A 24,608-nucleotide genomic window follows, 5' to 3' on the forward strand; every position below is an offset into this window, starting at 1 on the left:
CAGGAGCAAGGCCCCGGGGCGAAGCTAGTTAGTTTATAAAGCTTACATGTTGACTTTGGTGGCAAAACATACCAAGAGTTCTAATTAAATATGAATATGACTAGAGCAGCGAACAAACATCTTTAAAGTCATACATTTCATTCAAGTCATTAAATCATACAATAATAATAATATATTGTAAATGTTAAAGTTTTAGACAACATTTGCAACATCGAGTCCTTAGATTTATGGACAGGGGGTGTGACCACAATATCAATTAGAAATCCCGCGATTATTCCGTCAGGCAATTCGTCACAATCTATGTTATTATTTAGACCAGTTGCATTATAATCTGATTGTGTCGTGAAACTAGTTGCAGCATTGTTTCCTACAAGTTTCTGGTTATTAAACACAGTCTAGCTATCGATTGGTATTTTAATCATTCATGTTTCTGTTGTTGACATTGAAGGAAAAGGTCAAATAGCCATTGGAATGTGATAAAATGTTCCTTTTATTATAACTACAATCTTCATCTTCATAACATTTGTGACTCTAAGGTATCCAAAAGAAATTATTATGTGTTCGAGAATAATTTATTTATCTCTTCTCTTCATAGTCGTATTCCTCATGGCTGAGGGTCATTACGTGGAATGAAAAACACACAACAACTTTCTTGGCATTATTAATGGAGTGGTTTGCCATTGCCTTCCCCATTTCACACAAAAGTTAATAATCAACCAGTGTGCAGGTTTCCTCACGATGTTTTCCTTCACCGGAAGCAAGTGGTGGTCGATGAAAACTACTATACATGATTACAGATTGTTATACAAACTCATATGGCACGAGTAGGATTCGAACCTGGGACCTTTCGATCCATAGGCGGGCGTCTTAACCATTACACCACCACCGCTATTATTTACCTATCTAAAGTTTATTAGTAACTAGCAGCCCGTCCCGGTTTCGCTCGGCAAAACCAAACTAAATCTTTCTCTCGAATCACACTTTGTATTAAAATCCGTTGCGTAGTATTAAATATCTAAGCATAACAGCGGAAAGTTACTTACTGTTATGATACAGTAGCTGTTCGACAATGACTAACTTTGGAACACGAGACTAAGCTAGATGGATTGTAAGTTAGAGAAATTATAGATACCACAAATTGCTCTTTTTTCATATCATCATGTGCCTATTATGTCCCACTGCTGAACAAATGTCTCCCCAATAATTCGCCATCCATCCCTGTTCGTTGTGTATCTCCTTCAATTCTTATCTGTCGCATCCATATGATTCCTCATAAATAGAATTTAAATGTTTTAGTCTGGTAGGTAATTGATGTTGCGAGGCAGCGCGTCGCGCGCGCCTGCCTCCGTGACGAAGCAGGCTGGTATGCAGCGTGATTCAATCGGAAACCATATATATTTACTGTTTATGCAACACTGTCCATCGGTCCATCACGTCTACACCGTCCAACTTTATTTTTTACGCGTTCGTTCGTATGTCCCATACCTATTTAGTCTGTTCATATTATGTTCTTAATGAGCTCACGGCAATTTATTCGTGAAATACTATAAAGAGTATACTCCGAAGTGATCAAAATTAGACTGTTGCATTCGCTCAGGGTTCTTACAAGTATTCTAGTGTATGTTTATTATGTACATGTCTCGGGATGTTTGGCATTAAAGTTACTTTACTACTAAGTACACATTGTATTTGGACTGCTCAATTTTGAATTCCCTTTACGCTTGCTTGTCAACGGATCGTTAAGAACACGACTGTTTAAAGATACATCGACAAAGTTATCAAACCAATATAAAAACTCGGTTGTTATTCCACTCAGAGGCACGACAAATGTGTATTCTTAAATCCGAAGACAAAGTTAAGACCTTGGCGTGACGTGAGGAGCGTCTCAACAACGTCCACGCTGTAGGAATGTCGTTTGTCAATGATCGAATAAAATGACGTCAGAGCGTCGCATGAATACTGTCTATAACTTTTTAATTGCCAGGTACTTTTGTGATTCCAGCCTTTTGGGACGATAAATCAAAGTAACCGTGACATACTAAACGGAGAATGCCAGTCTCAGAAATTTCAATTCGAGCATTCATCCAATCGTTCTCGGTCTTTAAGCCTTGTTTAATTTGATTACATTGCTCTGGCATGGGTCACCGATTTGGAATGTCAAAGGAAATCACGTTGACCTAACACGCTTCCTTTTTTGGTCAACGTAAAGTCTATAATCTTCCTGTTCGTGAGTTTTGTCTTTAAACATGTGTTTTAAAAGAGTTATGACATCATAAGAGAATTTGTAAGGGACAGGTTGTTAACATTTATCCTTAACCGTGTCTACTGACACAGTTACAAGCGGTAGATTATCTTGTAGCTAATATGTGGGGCAACGTCCTCACAGTGTAAAGGAGTGAAAAAAATCGAGATTGTTCCGAAGGCCCAAAGCCGAAGGAATGTGCATTAAACCGGCCATCCGGATTAAAATATTTCCCTGGCAGTATTTATAGAGCAGTAGGTGTGAGTTGGTTAGGACGCTCGCTGCTGTGAGACGGCGTGGCACCATAGCAGACGTCCAACTTGTCACTATCCAGAATTTGGTCATTTTAAAATTGTCCGCCGCCACACATGACTAACGCTCTGAAATTAGAACTGCTGATATTTATGCCAAATACCAGAATCCGTTGGTATTGCGCCGGCTAGACTTCGATAAATATGTAATAAAAAAATTGTTTCGTATTAATTCAATGATATGCGAAGTCTGTGAAATAAACATCTTGGCTATTATTTATAGGCAGAAGCATTATAGCTGTTCAGTTCTTGATTATAATCCTATAATTAAATTAGAATTACATCGAATTAATTTATCAGAATATTGTATGTTGTCGTTGTATGCGAATTTAATCTCAAAATTGGACAATGCTGTTTGTTATCATTTGGCTATTTCGTTTTTTTTTCTGTTTTGCCTTTCTACGAATAAATTGATACCAGTGAAGTTGCGTAAAATTAGTAATCGTCTAGTTTATGTTAAAAATCTCTGTGGTTTATCATAATGTTAGGCATTTCATAGGACTGGTGGTTGAGTCTGTAAAGACAGATCAGACAGACTCAACCTTCAACGCTATTCCGGGACCCCAACGGTACGTTGGCCTTCCCATTCGATGAACATTACACTGGTCGATTTAATGTCAATTAAATTTTCTATAATTCTATGATATCTTTTCATCATTTTAATTTTCTATAGTAACATAATTATTTGGTGGAAATTACACGTAAAATTTGTTCATAAACAATCCCTTGCAGGAAATTTAAAGTAAAATAGGTATATAATTATTTTAAGGACATCCGTGAATATTTTAGATGAGGTCACAGTCAAGAGTAATATGCTGTGCATAAGTGTACTGATTTTGGGTTAGGAACTAAGTACCGAACGACGTAGTTTACTGGAGAATCCACAGATGGCGTTGAACGGCTTTCCGTACCAACTCGTGGACGGACCTTCGAATTAAAATGAATTTTTATATAGGTTCATTGTAAAAATCAGTCATATTTTGACACGACACTAATTTTAATTGGACAAAAACAAAATTGTCATAACCATACAATTATTGAAGCTAGTGCAAGAATGTTCAGCGTGGTTGCAAAAACGTAAACAGTAGCACATATTTGTCTAATTCAGCGAATTTATTGTAATTTTTTTGTACTCCTCAGTTGTATTATGTAAAATGCAAGACACACAAAACAATATTTTATACATCAGCAGGCTTTGCAGACTGTCCGTCTGCTGGAACATAGACTGCGTTGTATGGAATAGGGAGTGTTTTACATTCACCGATATAGGCTTTATCAGTAAATACTTTAGATAAACATGTGTTCACATATCATTTATCAATGATTCTTGCTATGACGTCACGTCTGTAAATGTCCTTTCAATGCCGTTAGAGGACTTATGATATCGTCTTATAAATGATGGAATTTATTGAACTAACAGCCTCTTTTATAGCTTTCTTTATCTCACCTAATCTCTATTTAACTGTTCTTAATATTATAGATAGCTATAAATTGAATATTACTCCAAATTGACTATCCTTAAAATATATCCTAATTTCTTCTTCAATAACAGATAATAAATTGGTTTAGCAATTTAACAATGATGTGTATCTTCATTGGTAGCAAATTTTTGAGCCAATTAAGTACATATGACTTGACTGCAATTGCAAAAACACAAATGCTTTTTTTAATTATTTGAGTCCTTTTAGTTGGTGTTTTTATATTGTTATAAATCTTTTACTGGACAACGTTAGTTCGTCACATACGTAGACTCCGTGTTCGTCACAGGAAAACGACTTAAAATACAAACTCATACTGATGTAGTGTCTTTATAAGAATTCTATATAGCTATTTAGTATTGACTTTATCTGTAATAATATAATTATTGGCATTTTTATTAATCACAAAACAAACGTATCTATAAATTTCAAATATGAACTAGAAATCTGAATTTTATCAGACGCATCCAAAACCAAAGCAGTTCAGTGACATTTATTATGGCACCAATAAAAATTCTGTCACGCTGGTTGATTGGAGTTGAATCTCGTACATGCAACTGCATATCATACTACTTTTCATGCACCTTTGCGAGGCGGTAATAGCTGCTATTTTGTATTGAATTTGGGTATATTTTGTTGACGGTACATGTCTATGTGAGAGGCGGTGTGGGTGTGTGCTAGCCTGACTGCTAGGGATTCCGTGACACGGGTCAGCCTTTCGGAGAACTCGACTTGTCTTGACGTCCGTTGACAGGACTGGTTTGTACCACGGTGCGGCAACATTGTATATATGACTGTCCCTCTTGCACTAACGTCTCCTGTCCCTGTCGCGATGCGCACACGCGACCCTTTATCCCCACGATAAGAGTGATCGTGTTTTGAAATGCCCTTTCGGTAGCTAAGCGGAAGATCCATTGATTTATTTTCCATCAAATGTTTTTTTTTTATATACCCATCAAATCAAATAATGAGTTCGATGTTGTGAACATGTTTTAGAATGATTTTGTTACTCAAGTTCAAATAGAAAGATATAAACAAACGTCGGATGACGATCCAAAGATTTTTTCAAGAAGATTTTCAATGCTAATAACTAATAATGGTATGCAGATAATTAAGAATCTTGAAGATTATTAATTTATTATTTATGTAATTAATAAATACAGGAAACAAGAACAACGGTATAAATTCTGTAATTTTTTATAAGTGGAATTTTATTGCAGTCAGTAATTAGAAATAAAACAGGTACATTTAGTCATTTATATAATATAATTAATAGCGAAACCATTAATTACCACATTACCAATCATTAACCACTAGAAGCTATATTAAGGTATCCTAAGAATTTTCTTTATATTCTTTTGTTTGGTATAACAAACTATAAGTATTTGTAACTTCAACAAATATTATGTTATTTACTAGATTTATATTCTACAGGGATCCTGATGCATACATCAGGATAATTTCCAAATTTATGTGCAATAATATTCAAGTAGAAATCAATTTTGATTGTAGTATTGCAAGAACGAAACTTTGAAATTTGTAAACGACCTTATTACCTGTAATTGTTTCATAACACAACATAATATAACACAAATGTACATATTTTCTTATATTTATAATTTCTTTAACATTACTTAATTCAGATATGTCTGTAATCAATATTCTAAATACAACATAAGTTATTTGTGAATGAAACTTTTAAATTTTTGGCTTTCACAAACGAAGTAACTATTTAACGAGTTTAATATAACCTTATAAACATAATATTAACAAGAACCGTTAAGATACGTATGAGACTGAGACGCCACTTGGACGCCACTCGATTTCGTCACCGTCGGAAACCGGGGTCCACTTTTTATTATCGATGAATCATTTTGAAAAAGCCTCTCGATTCATCCTTTTTTGAGACTTTATGAGATATACAATCGAGATAATTTCGGGATACAACTACTACCTACTTATTAAGATTAATTTTACACGTTTGCCAAAATTCATTGAAAGTATTTTCATTAATTTTTGTGCGAAAGAGTATTCGATCCATTTTCATAAAATTTATATTTTAAGTTACCTTTACAAAAATCTGATAATAACGATAATGTGGCTCTTGTCTATCGAGCTCTATCCATTATTTCTTTTTAATGTCAACTTCATTTCTCGATACGACATTACGTTCATTGATTAGATTCTTATTCTATTTCAATTGTGTTCATATTTCTTTGCATTTTCCGCCTACTACTTTCAATAGTCTTCCGTTCCTTTGGCTCTATCAGAAGCACCCCGGCGCCATTGAGCCACGCCTCGGCTCCCATCAGTTCGTCGTCTATCGCTAATTACACCTCGCCACCAGCATCCTGGGAGTCGATAAATTGCACATGTTTTTGCCATTAAATTGTGTTTTTGTATCTCCGTCGTCGGGTTTGTCCACGGGAACTGTGATTATTGTGTGGTCTTTGTTGCATGCATGAAGTAAATGTTATTGAACATAATTTTGAAAATAGTTTAGATTTAGTTCAAATGGAAATTTGAAATAAGTAATTATTTTTACTTATAATTTAATATACTGTATGTTTAAATAAAAATTACTATGCGACTAGACTTTTGGTCATGCGACTTATTTGCATTGGAGTTGGAGAATTTCTTGCATACGAACTAAGCAATGCATATCAAGTGTTTTACGTGAGTGAATCAATAAAATCAATAAGCAATTTTTTCAAAGATGACAGGAAATCTATCTCGTTAATCGCAATCGATGGGGTTCACCACGCAACTTCTAACTCATTGATTATAACATTCAAATCCATAATTTCTGCTTTGCTTAGCCTGTTATTCGAACTGGATAATATTTAATAATCTCCACAACCTAAGCCCGTTTGGAAGTTCAAATCAAAATTGTCTGCCACATGTTACAAAATAAGTAAAAATTATCCCAAACAAGAAATAATGATGGACTCCGGATCTTTATTTTGCTTTAATGATAGTTTTGGGAGCTGTTTTAATAGGTTCCTCTGATTTCGTGGGAAGGTTGGATTTAGTTGCTGTATGGGAGTCTATTCCTTTTATATTTACATGTAAATACGTATTAATAACGCCAGTTTCAAAATATGAACTTGGATGTTAAATATCACAGCTCTTAAGCTGCTATAAAACTTATTGTATAAGTCTGCAATAAGTATGTACATGTTTTTGTATTGCAATAACATTTGTCACACGTTTTACGTTTCGGTTATTTAGGTGACTTGAATTGATTAGGTATTCTTATTCTCTTTCTCTGTTATCTGAACGCTTTTCTGGTTATTTTACTTTTTCTTCTTCCTTGACTTCATCAAGCCTGACCAATACCAGCTTATGTTTATTACCTGTATTTTACAAATATTTAAATGATTGATTGCACTTTTTAGCGTTGTCCAGGTCTAGGCAGGAACTATTATAGATTATATCCTATTATTATATTATGAAATTAAATTATTAAATTCACAATTATACAAGCAACATTTTGATTAAAATATCATTTGCTATAAATACATCATCATGACGATCTACATTACTCTAATTGTATATTTTCTTTGTTACAGATACACTAAGCCTTCATCGTTCGCGGACTGTATCGGCAATGAACTGCCCCACGGGTGGGAGGAGGCTTACGACCCTCAGATTGGGCCCTACTACATCAACCATAACAAGCGTAAGCATCTTCTTTATTAATTTCGAAACATTTAGGGCCAACAAAGCAAATATTTGCTTCGAATTTTCTAGGAATCGCTTTTCAACCAATGCTTTCTATTTCGATAGACAATTTAGTATCAACATAATTCACAAATGCATTTTTATCATTACTTAATAGTTCATTTATTGCAAAAGGGTTGTGCATTCTTATACATATTATAAAACAAAGTTCTGCCGCGTCTATTTGTTCACGATAAAGTAAAAAACTACTAGCATGGATTTTAATGCGATTACCAGTAAATAGTATGATTGCGGAGGAAGATTCAGGAGTATAATTTATTGTGTTTTTATCTAAGCAAAGCAGGGACGGAAAAACAAAAACTATTCACACATACTATTTCACTTGATTGTTTCTGTGACCTTCCTTCAAATTTCTGTGAGGTACAATATTTAACAATAGAGCAAATGGGTCAATATCCTATTGCGTAAGAGTGATATTATGTAAGTAACGAAAATTAAATCAAATCCTAACGGAGGTCAATGTCATGAGTCATGCCATTGCCTGAGTGAAGGCACTATACACTTTACTATAAGAAAGCGAAGGAAATGTATAAGAACTTTAACAAGATTTTTAACAAGTATACTTAAAGGTCGTTTTTACAAAAGACGTGACTTCTTAACGCTGTGACGTATTGAAAAAAATTAAAAGCACTTTTTTCTACGCTTTATAATAAAGTTGTCGAAAAAGCTTGTCGGTGTCTTCATGAAAAGTACCGATCGTTTTCTTTAAAGTCGACGATTACGAATATCCAGCAATAATAATTATTGAAATAGTAACGATTCAATAATTATTATTGCTGGATTTATAAATATGGACTGCGGTGTTTGCTTAACATCAGACAGAGAGCTCGCATAATATTCAGTTTTAAAAGAAATTTCTTCTCCAGTTCGATGAAAAACATTCGACGCGGGAGACCTAGCTTCTGTCTATGAAGTTATAACGCAATGAATTATGGAGTAGCTTGATTCATGTCCAGACTGTCGAGTGGATTCCTGAGATGTTTCTACTGCGCCTGCCTTGTGCAATGCAGTCAAGTCATTTTTGCTTTCCAACGGAGAAAACATTATATCGAGATAGTTGAAAAGATTACAAAGTGACCTATTTATGGAAACCGTTCGGGCTCTTTTCGATTCAAAATCAAAAAGTTTTTCCTCATTTGCATGGCCCTTTCGACTTTCCTAAGAAGATATAGAAATATTAAATGCATCAGTGAGACCTATTTTTTTGAAGTTTGGTATTACTGGACCTTTCAAATTAAGCCATTTTACCACCTACAATACTTAGGTGAAATCAACTATGGACCGTTTTTTCGACTCGATTTCCTAGATCACGTTAGATTGTCATAGCATATTTTTTGTAGCTATTTGGCCTTATTGTACAAAATATAAGTTATAAAAGCACAATGTTAATGCATTATCTAACAGTGAACCTTGGGGTTTTTATATATAACATTTGTGTAAATATTTTATTCTGACATCGCTCAAATTTGTTTTATTTATAATACATAATTTACTTCCACATAATTAATGGACGCCCCTTTATGCTAACTATTGTTAGCCTTTCAAATTAGCATTTCAATTAATATTTCCGAAACTTCACTATTCACTTTATCGTGTGAATAGCTAACACTAACGGGAGGCTGCTTATAAGCAGGGTCATACATTTTCGCACGCCGCTGCGCTCACGCACATTCCTATGCATTATTTATCAGTGTGCGCAGCTTTTCCGCCATTTTCTTTTTTTTTTCAACAGCAAGACCACCCGTGGCATCTGATCCATCTGATAATGCCTTGTTAGGTTGATCACTAATTGTTAAGACTTTGCCTATTTCCCATTTCAAAGACTTCACTGGAGGTCTTGGGTTCGATCCCCAATGCGTGCTAATATTTGTGCTTGTGTTCACTATTATTTGACTGTGGTTCTATTGTGCTCGTCTTGTGTTTTTCTTTCTTTTTATATAAAGTGTGTTAATTGTTAACACTCGTGTCAGATTTATTTAAGTCGCGTAAAGGTATCTGATATGACTTTTACGACTACCTATCACTCTGTGCTCATTAGATACGATACAAACCTTGTACCTAATGTGAGCCGTTGAGTATTTTTTTCCTTCTATTTTATATTATTTATTACTATTATTATTATTATTTGTTACTAGAAACATAATGCTCGACAGAAAGAAGAAAACTTTGCCTACGGTTTCACAGTCAGGTACACCCTGATTGTTATCGTCTTAAATTCCTCTGCTATCGACACATTCTGCCATTTCCGCATTATTTGCACGTTATGTATCGTTTTTCGCCGATTAATCTCCAATTATATAATAATACCTATTGTTTTATCAATGTAAATTGCAATGACAGTATTGGAATCTGAATTGTATACTTTGTCGAAATCGTTCATTTCTATAACTACTACATTGATATATAAGTTTCTGTTTTTATGTTAAGTGAAGTATATCGCACCTGTGAATTTCACAGCACTCAAAACATCAGATGGTACTATCAATTTGACAATAAGTGTTGCAGTATGTGTCAATAACCGCCTAAACAAATTCAATAACATTGAAACGCGTTACAACATTTCGTAAATATCGATTCTAGCTGACTTATTAAGCGATTATTAATGAAACAATCTAATAACTCGCCAGTAAAGGCCTCTAATAAGCTACGCCATTACTTTAACTGATAATGGTTGAGTTATTTTAATTTATTTCAAACATGTTAGGGTAAACGGAGTTCTTATTTACGGCGTTGGAGCTAAACCGTGTATTCATATAATTCAGCAAGCTACACTCGTGTGCAAGCCTGCACTATTTGCTATGCAACAACTTGCACTATAGTTCACTTGCAAGAGGTACGGCGCCGTATAGAATTCGAATCGTCTTATTTAATATCGACAGTTCACCGTAAACTTACTATTGACGATTAATATTCTTTATCTATATTCAATTTGTCTAATATATTTTCGATTGGAGCTTTAGTATTGTCTTGCATAATTTAATTAGAATCTAGTTTTTTGTTATCATTATTAACACGATTTATCTGATCTTCTTTATTATTTACCCGTTCATTATTGTCATTTATTGTATAATAAAGTTAGTATTAACTTTAGAGCTAGTAGAATTTTCGTGGGTCTAAATTTTGCTATTCATATTAACTCTTTCTTGAAGGAGGGATTGTAGATAGACACGCAGCCACTGAATACTCAATAATACATATGGACACATTAGATATTATTCCATTCTATATATAATAATATCATCTATAATTCAAACTGCATCATTTATACCACAAATAGCTTCATTTAATACCATAGCTCCAGCATTTAAAATTCTTTGCTGTATAAAATGCCAGTCTATTAAATAAATAGCTAGTGTCTTAAAGATAAAGGAGCTACGGTTAGTAAATTGTACAGTAGCCCACAGTGTTGTTATTAACAAGTATTCAAACATATGCAAATTTCGCACCAGTCTTATGGTAGTCGATGCGATCATGTTATACTCGTGTAGATTCTTCGTTAGCGTTGTTACTAGGTCTACTAATATTATACTCACCATTAAGATTCCAACCAATTAAATTAATGGTTTTGAAACTAAATGTGCACTTGCAATGTTTCATGAAATTGCAACTTCTAGCGGTATATATGGGAATTTAGAAAAAATCTAATTCCCCATTGTATTTGAAATTCTCAGGAATGGTGTGTTATTTGTTTGATGATGGGTCTTAAAATTTTATTGCTTTTCAAATACAACGTAATTATGAGTTGTATTTATACTAGCTGCATCCTGGGGCTTTCTTCACATAGAAACTTTTTAATAACAGTGTTTTTTATCTTAATTACCTGCGGCATCATATCTGAACGGATTTTGATAAAATTTCGTAAACAAGTAGGGTAGAGACTGAAATTCCTAAATAAGGTACTTTTTAAGTTTCAGGTAGGCCGCGACTAGTATTCATTCACAGATAATATAATGTAATATAGATATCTCGGCATGCCGGGGAGTTTCAGTCTTTGCTTTTTATTTATTTTTTCATAAATAATTGCGCTTTAAAACAGGGTTCCCGAGCCGTAGATAGAATCTTGATAGCTTTCATTCAAATAGTACAGTCGGCAACACAATTAGGTGGTCATGTCTCAAAAATATATTTATTTATATAAGAGCAACAACAATTGAACCGAATCAATGGTCAATTTATCATTAAAAAAAAGTTGAAGAAGTATTGTAATTCTTTTTCTTATCGAGTGTGTTATCGCTAACATTGGTGTCAGATTCATATATCTAATAATCTAAAGCCTTTTGACATGACTTTTTCGCCTTCTAAACCTTCCTTAGGAATCACACTATCTATTGGCGAAAACTACATGGAAATCCGTGCAGTAGTTTTCGAGTTAATCGTTAACAGATGGACAGACGCGGTAGTGGACTTTATTTTATAATAAAATGTAACGATTTAACAAAAAGCTACAAACTACTGGCATTTGGCTACGATCACCGCTGAGAAGAAATGTCGAAAGGAAAGGCTTACCGTTATTGTTTCTTATGGAAGCTAAATATATTGTGGACTGTACTTTTTCGCTTGATATGCAGCTATGTGAGGATAGGCGTAAGAAATAAAGGGGACGTCCGTCTGAATTTATTGAAGAACGAGCCTGTTCATTAGAATAAACTTGGAACAGTGGCCTTTAGTAATGCCAGCATTCGTAATACCTTGAAAATTGTGTTCTTATTTTTACTTTTAACTGCATCAATATCTTTATTTTAGAGATTATGAAGGTAAAAGATAATAAATCTTAAAAATTCCTTTCACTCTGTCATCTTTCTGTGCTCCTATTGCATTCGGAGCTGTGATGCCGCGCAGCCCGTCGTTTAAGTAAAAAATAAACCTAACAATTTTGAAGACTCTGCTGTTGTTGTTCAATCGAACACAAATATAAATCAATCCTAACTAATATTATAAGTGCGAAAGTAAGTTTGTTTGTTTGTTGCCTCTTCACGCTCCATCTACTCAACCAATCTTCTTGAAATTTTGCATACATATAGTTTGAAGTACGGAGAAGGACATAGGGTTTCATCCCGGAAAAATAACTGTTCCCGTGGGAAATCACGCGAGACAAAAGTTAGTACTTATAGGATATATGTATATATATAAAAAATTGAGAACTGTGTTATGGAGTACTTTTTACTCGAGTCCCAGGTCAATCTGAAAAACATAATTTTATACCAGACCGGGAATCGAATCCGGGCACCTTCGAAATAACAGTCCGATAAAATAAAATTCATTTACCAAAGTTAGTTTAAAATCTTTAATACTACCATTCGAATACATACTATATTTGGGCTTATCAATTAGTTTTATATCAATAAGGTACCTAGGTATCTAGGTAATAAAATTTAGTATTGAGTGGTGTGACATTACAACAACATAAAATGCTATATTTATCGATTATGGTTAAAATGATCATAGCTATGATTTAAGGAATTTTCTTCGGTGGTGTTTATATATAATATATAAATATTTTATATACTTGGACAAATCACACAGATTGTGCTAGCACTAAAGTAAGTTCTAGACTTGTGTTATAGGATACTAACTCAACGATAAGTACCATATTTTTTATAACATATACATATATAGATAAACATCCAAGACCCGGGCCCAATTAGAAAAAGATCATTTTCGATCATGACCCGACCGGGGATCGAATCCGGGACCTCTCGGTTCAGAGGCAAGCACTTTACCACTGCGCCATCGAGGTCAGCAACAAGTTTATTATCTCATCATAACATCTCTTTGTTATATACTTAATATAATGTAGGCAAATTGGTGTGGCAGACATGGTCTATGTTATGCCAAAGATAAAAAAGACAAATTTTGGACCCCAATCAATCACTTTGGCCTAGATCGATAATAGGCACATCCATACTAATGTTATAAATGCGAAAGTCTGTCTGCCTATTTGTTTTCATTGTCATTTAGTTAAAGAAACCCGTTCAAACACAGGCTTTTTTTAAATCATCACCCAAATGACTATATTTGGGGGTGAAAGTTTGTATAAAAATCGTGTCTGTTCCGCTTTCGCAGAAAAATTCACGCAGACGAAGCCGCGGGGGAAATCTAGTCTAGTAAACTGTAATTTCCATCCAAATTTTGTATTCAAAATAAATAATTTCTAAACAGAATAACCAATAGTGATCGTTGGGCCGAATTCTGTTGATGAACAAGATAATTCAAGTTAACAGTGAACAGAACATACATCAAGCCCGAATTCATTGCAAATTCGCCTCTATCACCACCACATAGAGATCTTTGAGTAACTTACAATGCAGTAACAGACCAAATAATCACGGGTCAAGAAGCATAACCTAATTCCCTCGATTTCGAAATACCAATAGAATTACTGACGTATTGTTTCCATAATCTGATGTGGTGAGTTAGATCTGGACTGGCCTTGTGCTTCCAGAAATTACTATAACAATTGAAAGATAGCCTGCTGTAGGGTTGCCAAATTAAAATAATTTTACGGATATTATGAGTCCATGAGTTGGGAGATAGGAACGAAATACTGAAAGGATGTGAAGCGAACGTAATTTTTATTTATATAAAAATAGAATTGTTTGAAATATATTAGGTACCTATGCTAAAATGTATTATGCTATACAGATCGATATATCCTAAATTTAATAACTAGTTAAGATTTAGGTTAAAATTGATATTGTTTGACTTCTAGACCTAACAACCACGGTTGTTCAATTAACGATCGAATTGTTGAATCGACATTTAACGATTCCCTTTTCATCTGGTGGTGATGATTTTGGACACTTTACTTTTTTATTGGTTAATGCATTTATTAAGGCAAGTCCTACTATGAATAATATCATCATTTTTATATATCTATAGTACGCGCGACCTGCAGGTGTGAGCATGAAAAATAAACGCAGTCCCTAAAAATCCCAACAGACAGTCACCCTAGTCCCCCGCAGTCTGTCACGCGGCGCACGAGTGACTCAGGAATGCAAGTCCATACGATTGGTTCCTGTGCTTGGTATATGGTTGTTTAACCTCTGACCTAGGATGTCGCAGTTTTTGCTTTACTTCTATGTTATTGTTTCTGTCTTTTTCGCGCCTGAGCGTTATCCCGGTTGCTTCCTCAGTTCAATGAGTGGAGCCCAGGATCGAAGGTCATACAAAAGCGTTTATATTAACTTGAAACTTCGCAATAATTCGCTTAATGCTCATTCGTGTTCCGTTGTGTTCTACAGGTTTTGACATTGACGTGCGTTGACGTACATCGAAATTTCATACAATTTCTTCGTTGTTCTTAGTACAATGACTGAGCGCGACTGACCAATGGGGCATGGCTACACAATTTTTTATGTACCTATTTAAGTATTGTGTTTTACTCTCTATACTTAGTGACTAGATGTTGCCCGGGGCTTCGCTCCCGTGGGAATTTTGAGAAAAATATAGCCTATAGCAATCTTGAAAATTCTAATGGTGAAAGAATTTTTGATATCGGTTCGGTAGTTTCGAAGTTTACCCGCCTCAAACATACAAACTCACAAACGCTTACCTCCTTATAATAACAGTATAGATACCTGGGATAGATCATATAAAATCTCACACAGATAGTCATTTTGACCTCTAAGGTCTGGTACACGTCCGTCTGGTTGTCCTTATGTCGAGAACCCCAGGTTATCGATCATGTATTGTTATGACAGATGGAAGTGTTTTTGACAGAATTCCTGTCAAACTTAACACGGAACTGTCAAACTGTTTGTATGTGGCGTGTTAATTTATTACATGGCAGTTACAAGTTGAATTGATTGGATAGAGTAGTTTATTTCAGTACTAGTGCCCCATCCCGGCTTCGCTCGGGTGCAATATTCATGTTATGTATACAAATACCTTCCTTTTAAATCACACTTATCTATCAAAAAACGCCGTACCAAAATCCGTTGCGTAGTTTTAAAGATCTAAAGCATACTTAAGACAGCGGGAAGCGACTTTGTTTTATACAGCGTAATGATGATCAATGACTTTTATATTTTTAATATTTGTGGTTGTTCCAGAGGTGACCCAGTTGGATGACCCTCGGTTAGAATGGCTGAGCATCCAGGAGGCCATGCTGAGGGACTACCTTCACACGGCGCAGGAGGCGTTGGAGGTAAGGAATAAACTTGCAACACCCAATCCGCGTCCATGTACTAACAAACATTATTGTGACAACCATTGTGAATCTGTACATGAAAGCAAGTAATAAACGAATTGAATTGAATTCTTCTTATAAATGTATTCCAAACTCTTGGGCGTATCTAGATATATTGTCCATGGTGGGCTTAAAGCCCGAGTTTCCCATGTCTCTAATGTTCTAATGGTCTATTTTACACATTGACGACACAACTACAAAAAAGGCTGAAAATAAATTTAAGGCCTTTAAATTTATTTTCAGCCTTTTTTGTAATAATTCTGGGCTGGACATTAGACTATTCTAGGTTGGTCACGGTCCTCTCCACCCACCCAGTCCATTAAACCTTGCTACGCGTTAAAATCATGCCTATTCTCGATAAAAACCAGCACCATCTAGTCTCAGACCATCCGAATCAGCAGTCAGGGAGCTGTAATTAAAAGGAGATGGTATCAGTTCAAATGACCATTTATTTATAATTAATGTACTCAAAGGCACATTAAGTGCGCGATCCGTTAATACAGAATGTGGAGGAACTAGATTTGACACCGCATGAGCAAAGAGCGTCTACTGAGACGTGTTTCACTTGTGTTATCAAAATTTTTCTGAATGCATGGAAAATTAACATATAATTTTCGAAATTACGTATTTCTTTTTACGCGACGTATTAAAATAACAACGTAGATATACCTACGTTACATACATAGGTGTACGTGTTTATCATATTTAAGTTACATAAAATTCGGAATAGTTGTGAAAAACTGTACAAACATAATTAAGAGAAGTAGAATTTTTTTTTCTGTCTTTTAGTAATGTCCTTAAAAACTCAACCTTTTTTATTAACCCTACGCATGCGCGTGGCTCGACTCATTGGTTATTAATTAATTCAAACTGTTATGTTTTGCCATTATAGTTCCAAAAGTTACACTTCTATATTCTCGACATTATGTACTCACTGGTAGATAACAATGGAATCCGATGGTTGATAGTGCAGATAACAGATAAGTGGCAAGTGGTAACTTATATTGTTTAGAAGTGCTCGCTATGGGAACGACTTTGATGGTAGTTTTATTTGGAGCTATCTAGAGAGCTCTGGTATTGATAATGATCACATCAACTTTTGAGAAAACAATCGATTTTTAAGTGGCTCTTCTGTGTCTAAAACAATCAACTTGCTTTATTTCTGGCTACTGAATGTTTGTTTTTATCAATAGCTTTTTCGTACATTATTCAGTATTTGCCGTTCCAGTCGAAATTTAGCGAAATATTTTGTTAGTGCTCCCCTACTTACTTCCCTCGAGGACAATTTTCCGCAGTTAGGCCTCTTGTCTGGGCCCTTTCTGCGTGCGGAGACTGAGCCGCTGATTATTCCAGCCAGCCCAGCTCCTTTTGGAAGCGGTGCACCGCCGATGGTGTACGGCAATCTTCACTAATGGTCCCTGGATATCCCAGGAACTCTTCAAGTAGTGCCAGTGCTCCCCTAATTTTCCGAGGAACATCAAACCGTTTCACCGCCCTATAGTTTCTGTTCTACGTCTGTCATTCAACTACGAAAAAGTTTTATACATATTCAATCTTTGAAGATTGAGAGTGATCGATACGTCTCTCTTTCTATCTAAACACAATCCTATACTATTCAACGGACCATAATTGCAAATGTGTTTGCAAAAACGACTCTAACGATTTTGTTGAAATTTAAAATACAGTCGCTCACGGGGTTAAAAATAGATGTGTCCCATGTCTGGGAAAAATAGTTTTTTGTCTCCATATTCTCACTTAAATAAAATAGTAATAATAAAACACCCTGTATCGCTATAGTAATTGATTCTTAGTGGAAGTACAATTTTGTTTTAATAATCTCCAGTCGTTGTGGAAATTTCCTAATAGAAACCACTCCTCGTCAATTCGCTTATCATCAATGAATTGTACTAATACAAATCTAAATGTGGCTTCGGCCGATAATGCTTTAGATTCCACAAATATAAATAAATATATCAAACAAACAGCCACAATAAAATCTAAGTCAGATAGCAATGGAAAATGATGACCTCACTGTAAGAGGTTATCTATAAAGACAACATTGCATAAAAGGCTATCCAACTTTAAATATTCCCTCAGATATCTCAATAAATTGTTGCAATAGAACATTCTTGTACGTTGAGATAAGACTTGCCATGGCAATGGATTAGGACTGGTAAATTGTAGATTTGGACATGGAATACCAGGAACAGAAGACGATTAACTTAGAATTGATGAAGCAGATTCTATTCTATATAAATATTTGCTTATTCTCATCCACAACCATACCAACGTTAATTATATTGTATATGGAATAAAGACAAAGTTTATAAATGGTGTGAGAACCTAGTTCAATGTAAACTATATTAAGAATACGCGTCGTCGACTCTGCTGTCATTGTTGAAATGTTATAAAAACAACATACATATAGGTAGGTACGATAAATATAAAAAGTATGAGTACCGCCTTGACGTAAGATCCTAGGTTCGAATAATACTCATGTTTTTTTTATACTACTAATCAAGCAAAGAGGCGTGCCTGATGACAAGTGGTCACCGCAGCTTAAATAAATTTGCATATGTAAAAAGAAATACTAATGAATGACAAAGTACGACATTTAAAGCAAAGATTTAAAAGGTCAGAATGAAAAGCAAAATAAATCTTTGAAAGAAAAAAAAATGTAACTAAGGTGTTAGAAACAGGATTCGTTCTAAAAATGAAGAAGTAGGTTGCCGAGCTTACAAGACTCACGTACACGGACATACATACACTCCGTGAGAAACCCGTTATCACGAAACGTATCGGATTGTTTGGTCGAATGCATACGTGATTTGATGACCGAAATATGTATCTCGTTAGACGACGAAAGGCTAATGTAAAGAATGAGAAAATTGTTGAACAAAATGTATCAGATATTTTTATCAAACGATTGCTGTTGATAAAAAAGTGAAAAATGTAATATATAGATATAGAGATCTTTATATGATGCAGTAACTACCTATAGATAACAACACATCGATTACAGACAACATACGATTACATAACAAACAAATTATTATATTACAGTTTTGTTATGTTATCGGCAAAAAAAAAAACATTTTTAATATTGTAAGCAGAGGCAAGTTTGATAATTTATTGTGCTATTTCAGTGTATTATAGGAATAGCGATCATGTTTGATGTTTTTACAAGTGTAATATAAATAAATACTTACATGTGGACAATACACACAGCTTGAGTTAGCACCAAAGTGAGTTCGAGACACACTTAAGAACTGAGAGTACTAAAAGACTCGAACTAACTAAGTAAATGTTCGATACGGGATTCGGTTACAACTAAAATGTAACAAACAAAATAAGGAAGGTTGGAAACCTTCATAAAAACAATAATGATACGTTATTACGAAGGTATGCGCGACACGGTGACATGTAATTCAACAAATTGTATGTGGTGCACGGAAATGAACCTTCAATGCGTGTTGTGTAAAATTATTATGTTTAAAGACCTTGATATTTGACACCAATTCGGTTTGGCTTATTGTTTTTGACGACCTCGGTGGCGCAGTGGTAAAGTTCTTGCCACTGAACCGAGAGGTCCCGGGTTCTATCCCCGGTCGAGTCATGATGGAAAATGATCTTTTTCTGATTGGCCCGGGTCTTGGATGTTTATTTATATATGTATCTATTTATAAAATATAGTATCGTTGAGTTAGTATCCCATAACACAAGTCTCGAACTTACTTTGGGGCTAGCTCAATCTGTGTGATTTGTCCTAATATACTTATTTATTTATTTATATTTATTTTTTAGGGTCAGAACCTTGTGTTTTATTTTCATTGTCATCAAATTTACCAGGAATATGAATTTAACATCTATAAAACGTTGATCTTTAAGCAAGAATAAATATTATTTTCCTTTTCGGCCGGCATGGCAACTTAGTTTCACAACTACTTTTATGTTTCTTCTTGTGAGTCGAGCAACATATTTTCTCGAAGCCATTCTTTTAGAAGAACTTTTTTACTCCTTGTTGTAATTAGTCTATTTTCTTAAAGGTGGAGGAGTAAATATCCAATATCAAATTCAACACAAACAAACAATAGATGAACCTTCAAAATTTATAAGCCTCTTTGGGGCATCATAACTGAGAATGAAACGCTCAGATGAGAGAAAGAGAGAACAAGTCCATCACAGCCATTAAAAAGAAGAAAATATCTAGATTAGACCATCACTAACAAACTCTTGAGAAAACGTAATAAAATTGTGATAAATCAAATAGTCATAAAGTTGACTATCGCGAGTGACATTGGAATGCGCTGATCACCGAAGATTGAAGCCTCACAGATAACCTTCGCAGATCCCAATTGACGTCAATTGATTGATAACCCGGCAGTAAACAAAATACATTAGATTGATCAATTACGACGAGCACTGATGACCTCTTGAACTTTGCCGTGTGCAAGGTTTAGTTCGACTATCTTCTTGATAGTTTCCACGTTTACCTTATCAATAAATGTTCAGAAATTAAACAGTAAATATGAATGCTGGGAAATATTTGACAAACATCCAAGGTCTTCGGTTCGAGTCCAAATCATAATCTGCCAACACCCTCTTGATAATATCGAAAATATTTTTTACGTGTTTAGTATTTTTTTTTATTGCATTTGCACATTTACTTTTCTTTCTTTCGTCCTATCTATAAGTAAAGGAGACTTTATTGATTTGGTTTGCGCTAGTCGTAAAAGTCACATCAGATGTCTTTAGGCAACTTGTAATAAAATCGAACACCAGTGTAAATTATCGCACTCAAAATGAATAAAAGGCGAACATTTTGATCGATTGATAAATCAAATCCAAAGGTATCTAGGACCATTATTCAAACATATGCAACGGTTGGGTTCGACCGCGTTTCTGTGTTTGCAATCCAAGGCTTGTAATTCAGTTTCGACCGGAAAACCTGGCATTCCATCGGTATTATACGCGTAATCCACTGTGCTATTGGTAGGGTTGCCTAACATACTTATATAGTATCCCACTAAGTACTATATATTAGGTGAAATGGTTCCAGAAAAGCTGGATTAACCGCGGTAAAAAGTACAACCTATGTCACTTTCCAAAGTCGAAAGAAGGGCAAACAACTTAAGATATTAAGTATAGCAAAGTCAAGTCTTAATAGCCAAGTTGCCAAGACAGAACCAAAACTACTAGTCACAAATATTTGCCATGATACATACAGGTCTATTGTTACGAATATTAGTTTAGGATTAAATGTCAACTATTTTTTGATAATTCCTCATTTGTCAACCCTGCCTATTGGTGTTTGAATTGCAAATGAATCATTCATAAGCATAACTGAAATACCTGCAAGTTTGTATAGTAATTACAAAAAACACAAACATCTCACTGTTAATATTCTATTTATAGATTCAGCTGTGTTGTTATTATGAAATGAAATTCCAGCAAATAAAACAGATAAGAATGGATCGTTAATACTCATTGACGTAAAAACTATTGTAATAGGTCAATTGAGGCTATCAGCAGCGCCAAAGTGGTCCAAATAACAATATTTCACATTCTTACATTATATGATGAAAATTTATTTTTACATAAAGAATAGTTCTACAAATTTATTACTCTCGTCAATTCCATAGTTGAGAGTTAGTATCCCATAATACAAGTCTCGAACTTACTTTGGGGTTAACTCAATTTATCATTTTTCATCAGTTACAGTTACATCCAATACATAATCACAATTTTCGTATTTCTGCTCGCGTATACTTACTGCCCGAAACAGTACTATTTTCCGGGATGAACCTTACACCCTTTTCCATAGTGTCTATGCCAAATCAGAACTAACTGTAAATTAATGTGCTGTTTACTGTACATATCTACAAATGAACTATAAACAGTTTGCTCTGGCATTCGGAAATTGCGTGGCTGAGAGTGTATATATTGCGTATGAGTCAATCAATATTGTTCCAATTCTTCGTAATTACCTCTCCTTGAATAGACAGTTTGTCTGGGATGTGTTGGGTATTATCGCTTTCATTTAAGTGATTTCTCCCGTAGATATAAAGATCTAAGGGATCGTCTGAGCCCTAATCCTCTTTCTTACTTTCTCTTCTTAATTTCTCTCATTCTCTGGCATCCTCTAAATCTATTTATCTATTGTTGTAATTGTATTTTCTTTTGATTCCTTTGATTCCAATTCATTCATAGATTGTTTTTATTATTGTTGATCTACGATTCGTAGTATCATAGCAATAAAATACGTGTGTATTTCCTGTCAATTTAAATTTTATGATTCATATCGACTTTGAAGACCTTTTCAAACTGAATGTTATATTTTCCGAGTGTCATCAAGTTTCGGAATATGAAAAATTTCATTGGTGTTTGGAACATCTAACATCAATTATTGACAATTTACGTCATGAATTGGGATGTTCCTTACTTATATTCAAGTTTCCTTAGAAACTGAGAGGGACAAAAGTATAAAAGCAGAATAATACTACTTATGTTGTAACTTAAAATATATTATTAATTGTGATGACAAATTGCTTTAAACTGCATCCGATGGATATTATGAGCATAGATATCGATAAGATAATTTTATTTGAATGAGAAGAAATATAATTTGAAATTTCGAATGAATAAAATGGTTAATGAGCAATTAAATATCCTACATGATTAATATGCTGAAGATGCACATAAAAATCCTTTGGTTATCTCATAGTGTAATAGCAACATGGACAGTAGCATCGCAACCATCGCGACACTATTGCTACGTGGAGGAATGCACACAAAACAAAACAACATTAATATTCAGCTAGCTGAAGAGAAAATAAAGGATACTAATCTTTATTGTCACCATGATAAGGACGAACATAATGCACAGTTTAAGATTTAAGCTTGTAAAATAAATGTACACTTGAGTGAAGAGCTCTTAGTATGGACGTGTAGTGTTGGCTTCGTTTGCGCAAGGAAAATGTAGCTAGATCCTTGTCATTTGGCAATATCTACCTACACGTAATATTGTTGATATTATACCTCCAGGGCTTTTAGTTTTTGCTCCATTGTTTAGGATAATTTACTCAAACTCTCGTAAATGATCGTCATTTCCGGTCAATTATCTGGCTATAAAGATAGGATGCGTATGCGCATTAAGTGGCATAAATTCGCGGAAATTACAAACTCATGATCACGCCACTCCATTGATCTAGATTACCTTTTTTATTTCCGGGAATACATTCCACTTGGATATTGTAATCATGACCTTTTTTCTATGTAGCTAACCCTTAGCCTTTTCTGGGTTTTATTTTTTACTGGATGGGAGGTTATTAAGTAGCATCTTTGAAAGGCTTCGCAGAAGGTCCCGAGTCTCCATCTTGCGGTAGTTCTACGAAACAACGCGCGTGCGCATCGATATCGCATGCAGCTATATCAGGTTACTTGCGATCATCAGAAAAATATACTTTATCCTTTATTTTATGTTTTCCATTATTTATTTAATTCATTTGCACTTTCAAAGTTATATTTATATAGGCATTGTTGACTTCCCTATCCATAACTGTTTTATTTACTTAATTTTTTCCCCATTTTCCTTATTATTTATAACTTTTAATCATATTAATTATTGTGCTTGATTTTGTTCTAAAACGTAGACAGCGTTTACTTCTAGAATTATGTTTTAGATAAGCGTGTAAATTTATCTTCCCCTGATATAGTATAATGCAGATGTTTGATAATGATTGATGTTGTATTAAGGCATGTACCTGCATTTAAATAGTCTAACCTATTGACACGTATTGACTACAAACATCTACAAAATGTACACGAGGTACACGAAAGCCTATAATTAGGTTTTGCAGTCTCGACTGACGCGTCATTTTTTGCAACCCAATATCTAGCATTCACTTTCGGGACAATGTTGACAGTATGATGTCAACGTGTTTTAGTGTTACGCTAACAGTCGTTCTATGTTTACTTTTATCTCGTCACGTCTGTTATTTTGATAGGCTTACTCATATTTGTTTGGAATTCCATCCCATTATTTCCTGTATCTTTGACGTCATCGCCATTTAATTCTTTATCTTGGACGGCATCTTCTCCGAAATAATTTTTATTATTTGTATCATCTCATTTGTATAATACAACATTATTGTTTAATGTTGGTTTCTCTTTCTATTTTGGATTGAAATTATGTTAGTACCTTAACCTAAGATTTTTTGTAAATAAAATTTTTAGTTTAAGCCATCGGTTCTATGTAAATGAATGTTTTCGAGAATAAAGTTTTAAGTATTACATTATAATATACCAGTGGCACGACCCGATTTAGTTCGGGTAAATAATAAATTATTATCTAATTACACTATTTTAAAAACCCTCATCAAAATGCGTTGCGAAGTTTTAAATCTAAACTTACACAGGGACAGACAAACAGACAGCAGAAAGTTACTTTGTGTACTATGTACTGATAGTTAATTGATCTGAATTTATCTGTGAGCTTCTTCATAGCACCTTTCTATTAACAATTATTAATATTATAGTTTATTTTCATTTATGACGCAACGTCTTCAAAATTCTCTAAAGCATGTCATAAACTAAACCCATTGTCTGGCATCAAGCGAATTGGGTTTAGCAATGCAAATTCTAAT

General features: G+C 34.4%; 1 protein-coding gene across 2 annotated transcripts in view; it reads left to right on the forward strand.

Annotated features, from left to right (window-relative positions):
• Positions 1-24,608, forward strand: part of kibra — a 66,839-nt gene that overhangs the window by 13,034 nt on the left and 29,197 nt on the right. For both annotated transcript variants that reach the window (XM_053760431.2, XM_053760430.2), the window contains exons 2-3: positions 7,604-7,713; positions 15,827-15,921. In XM_053760431.2, the coding sequence (XP_053616406.1) occupies positions 15,880-15,921 (42 nt within the window). In that variant the 5' untranslated portion in view covers positions 7,604-7,713; positions 15,827-15,879. The remainder of the gene's footprint in view (positions 1-7,603; positions 7,714-15,826; positions 15,922-24,608) is intronic.

This window comes from Plodia interpunctella, chromosome 20 (genome assembly GCF_027563975.2).
Source record: "Plodia interpunctella isolate USDA-ARS_2022_Savannah chromosome 20, ilPloInte3.2, whole genome shotgun sequence".
Classification (NCBI taxonomy): Eukaryota; Metazoa; Arthropoda; class Insecta; order Lepidoptera; family Pyralidae; genus Plodia; species Plodia interpunctella.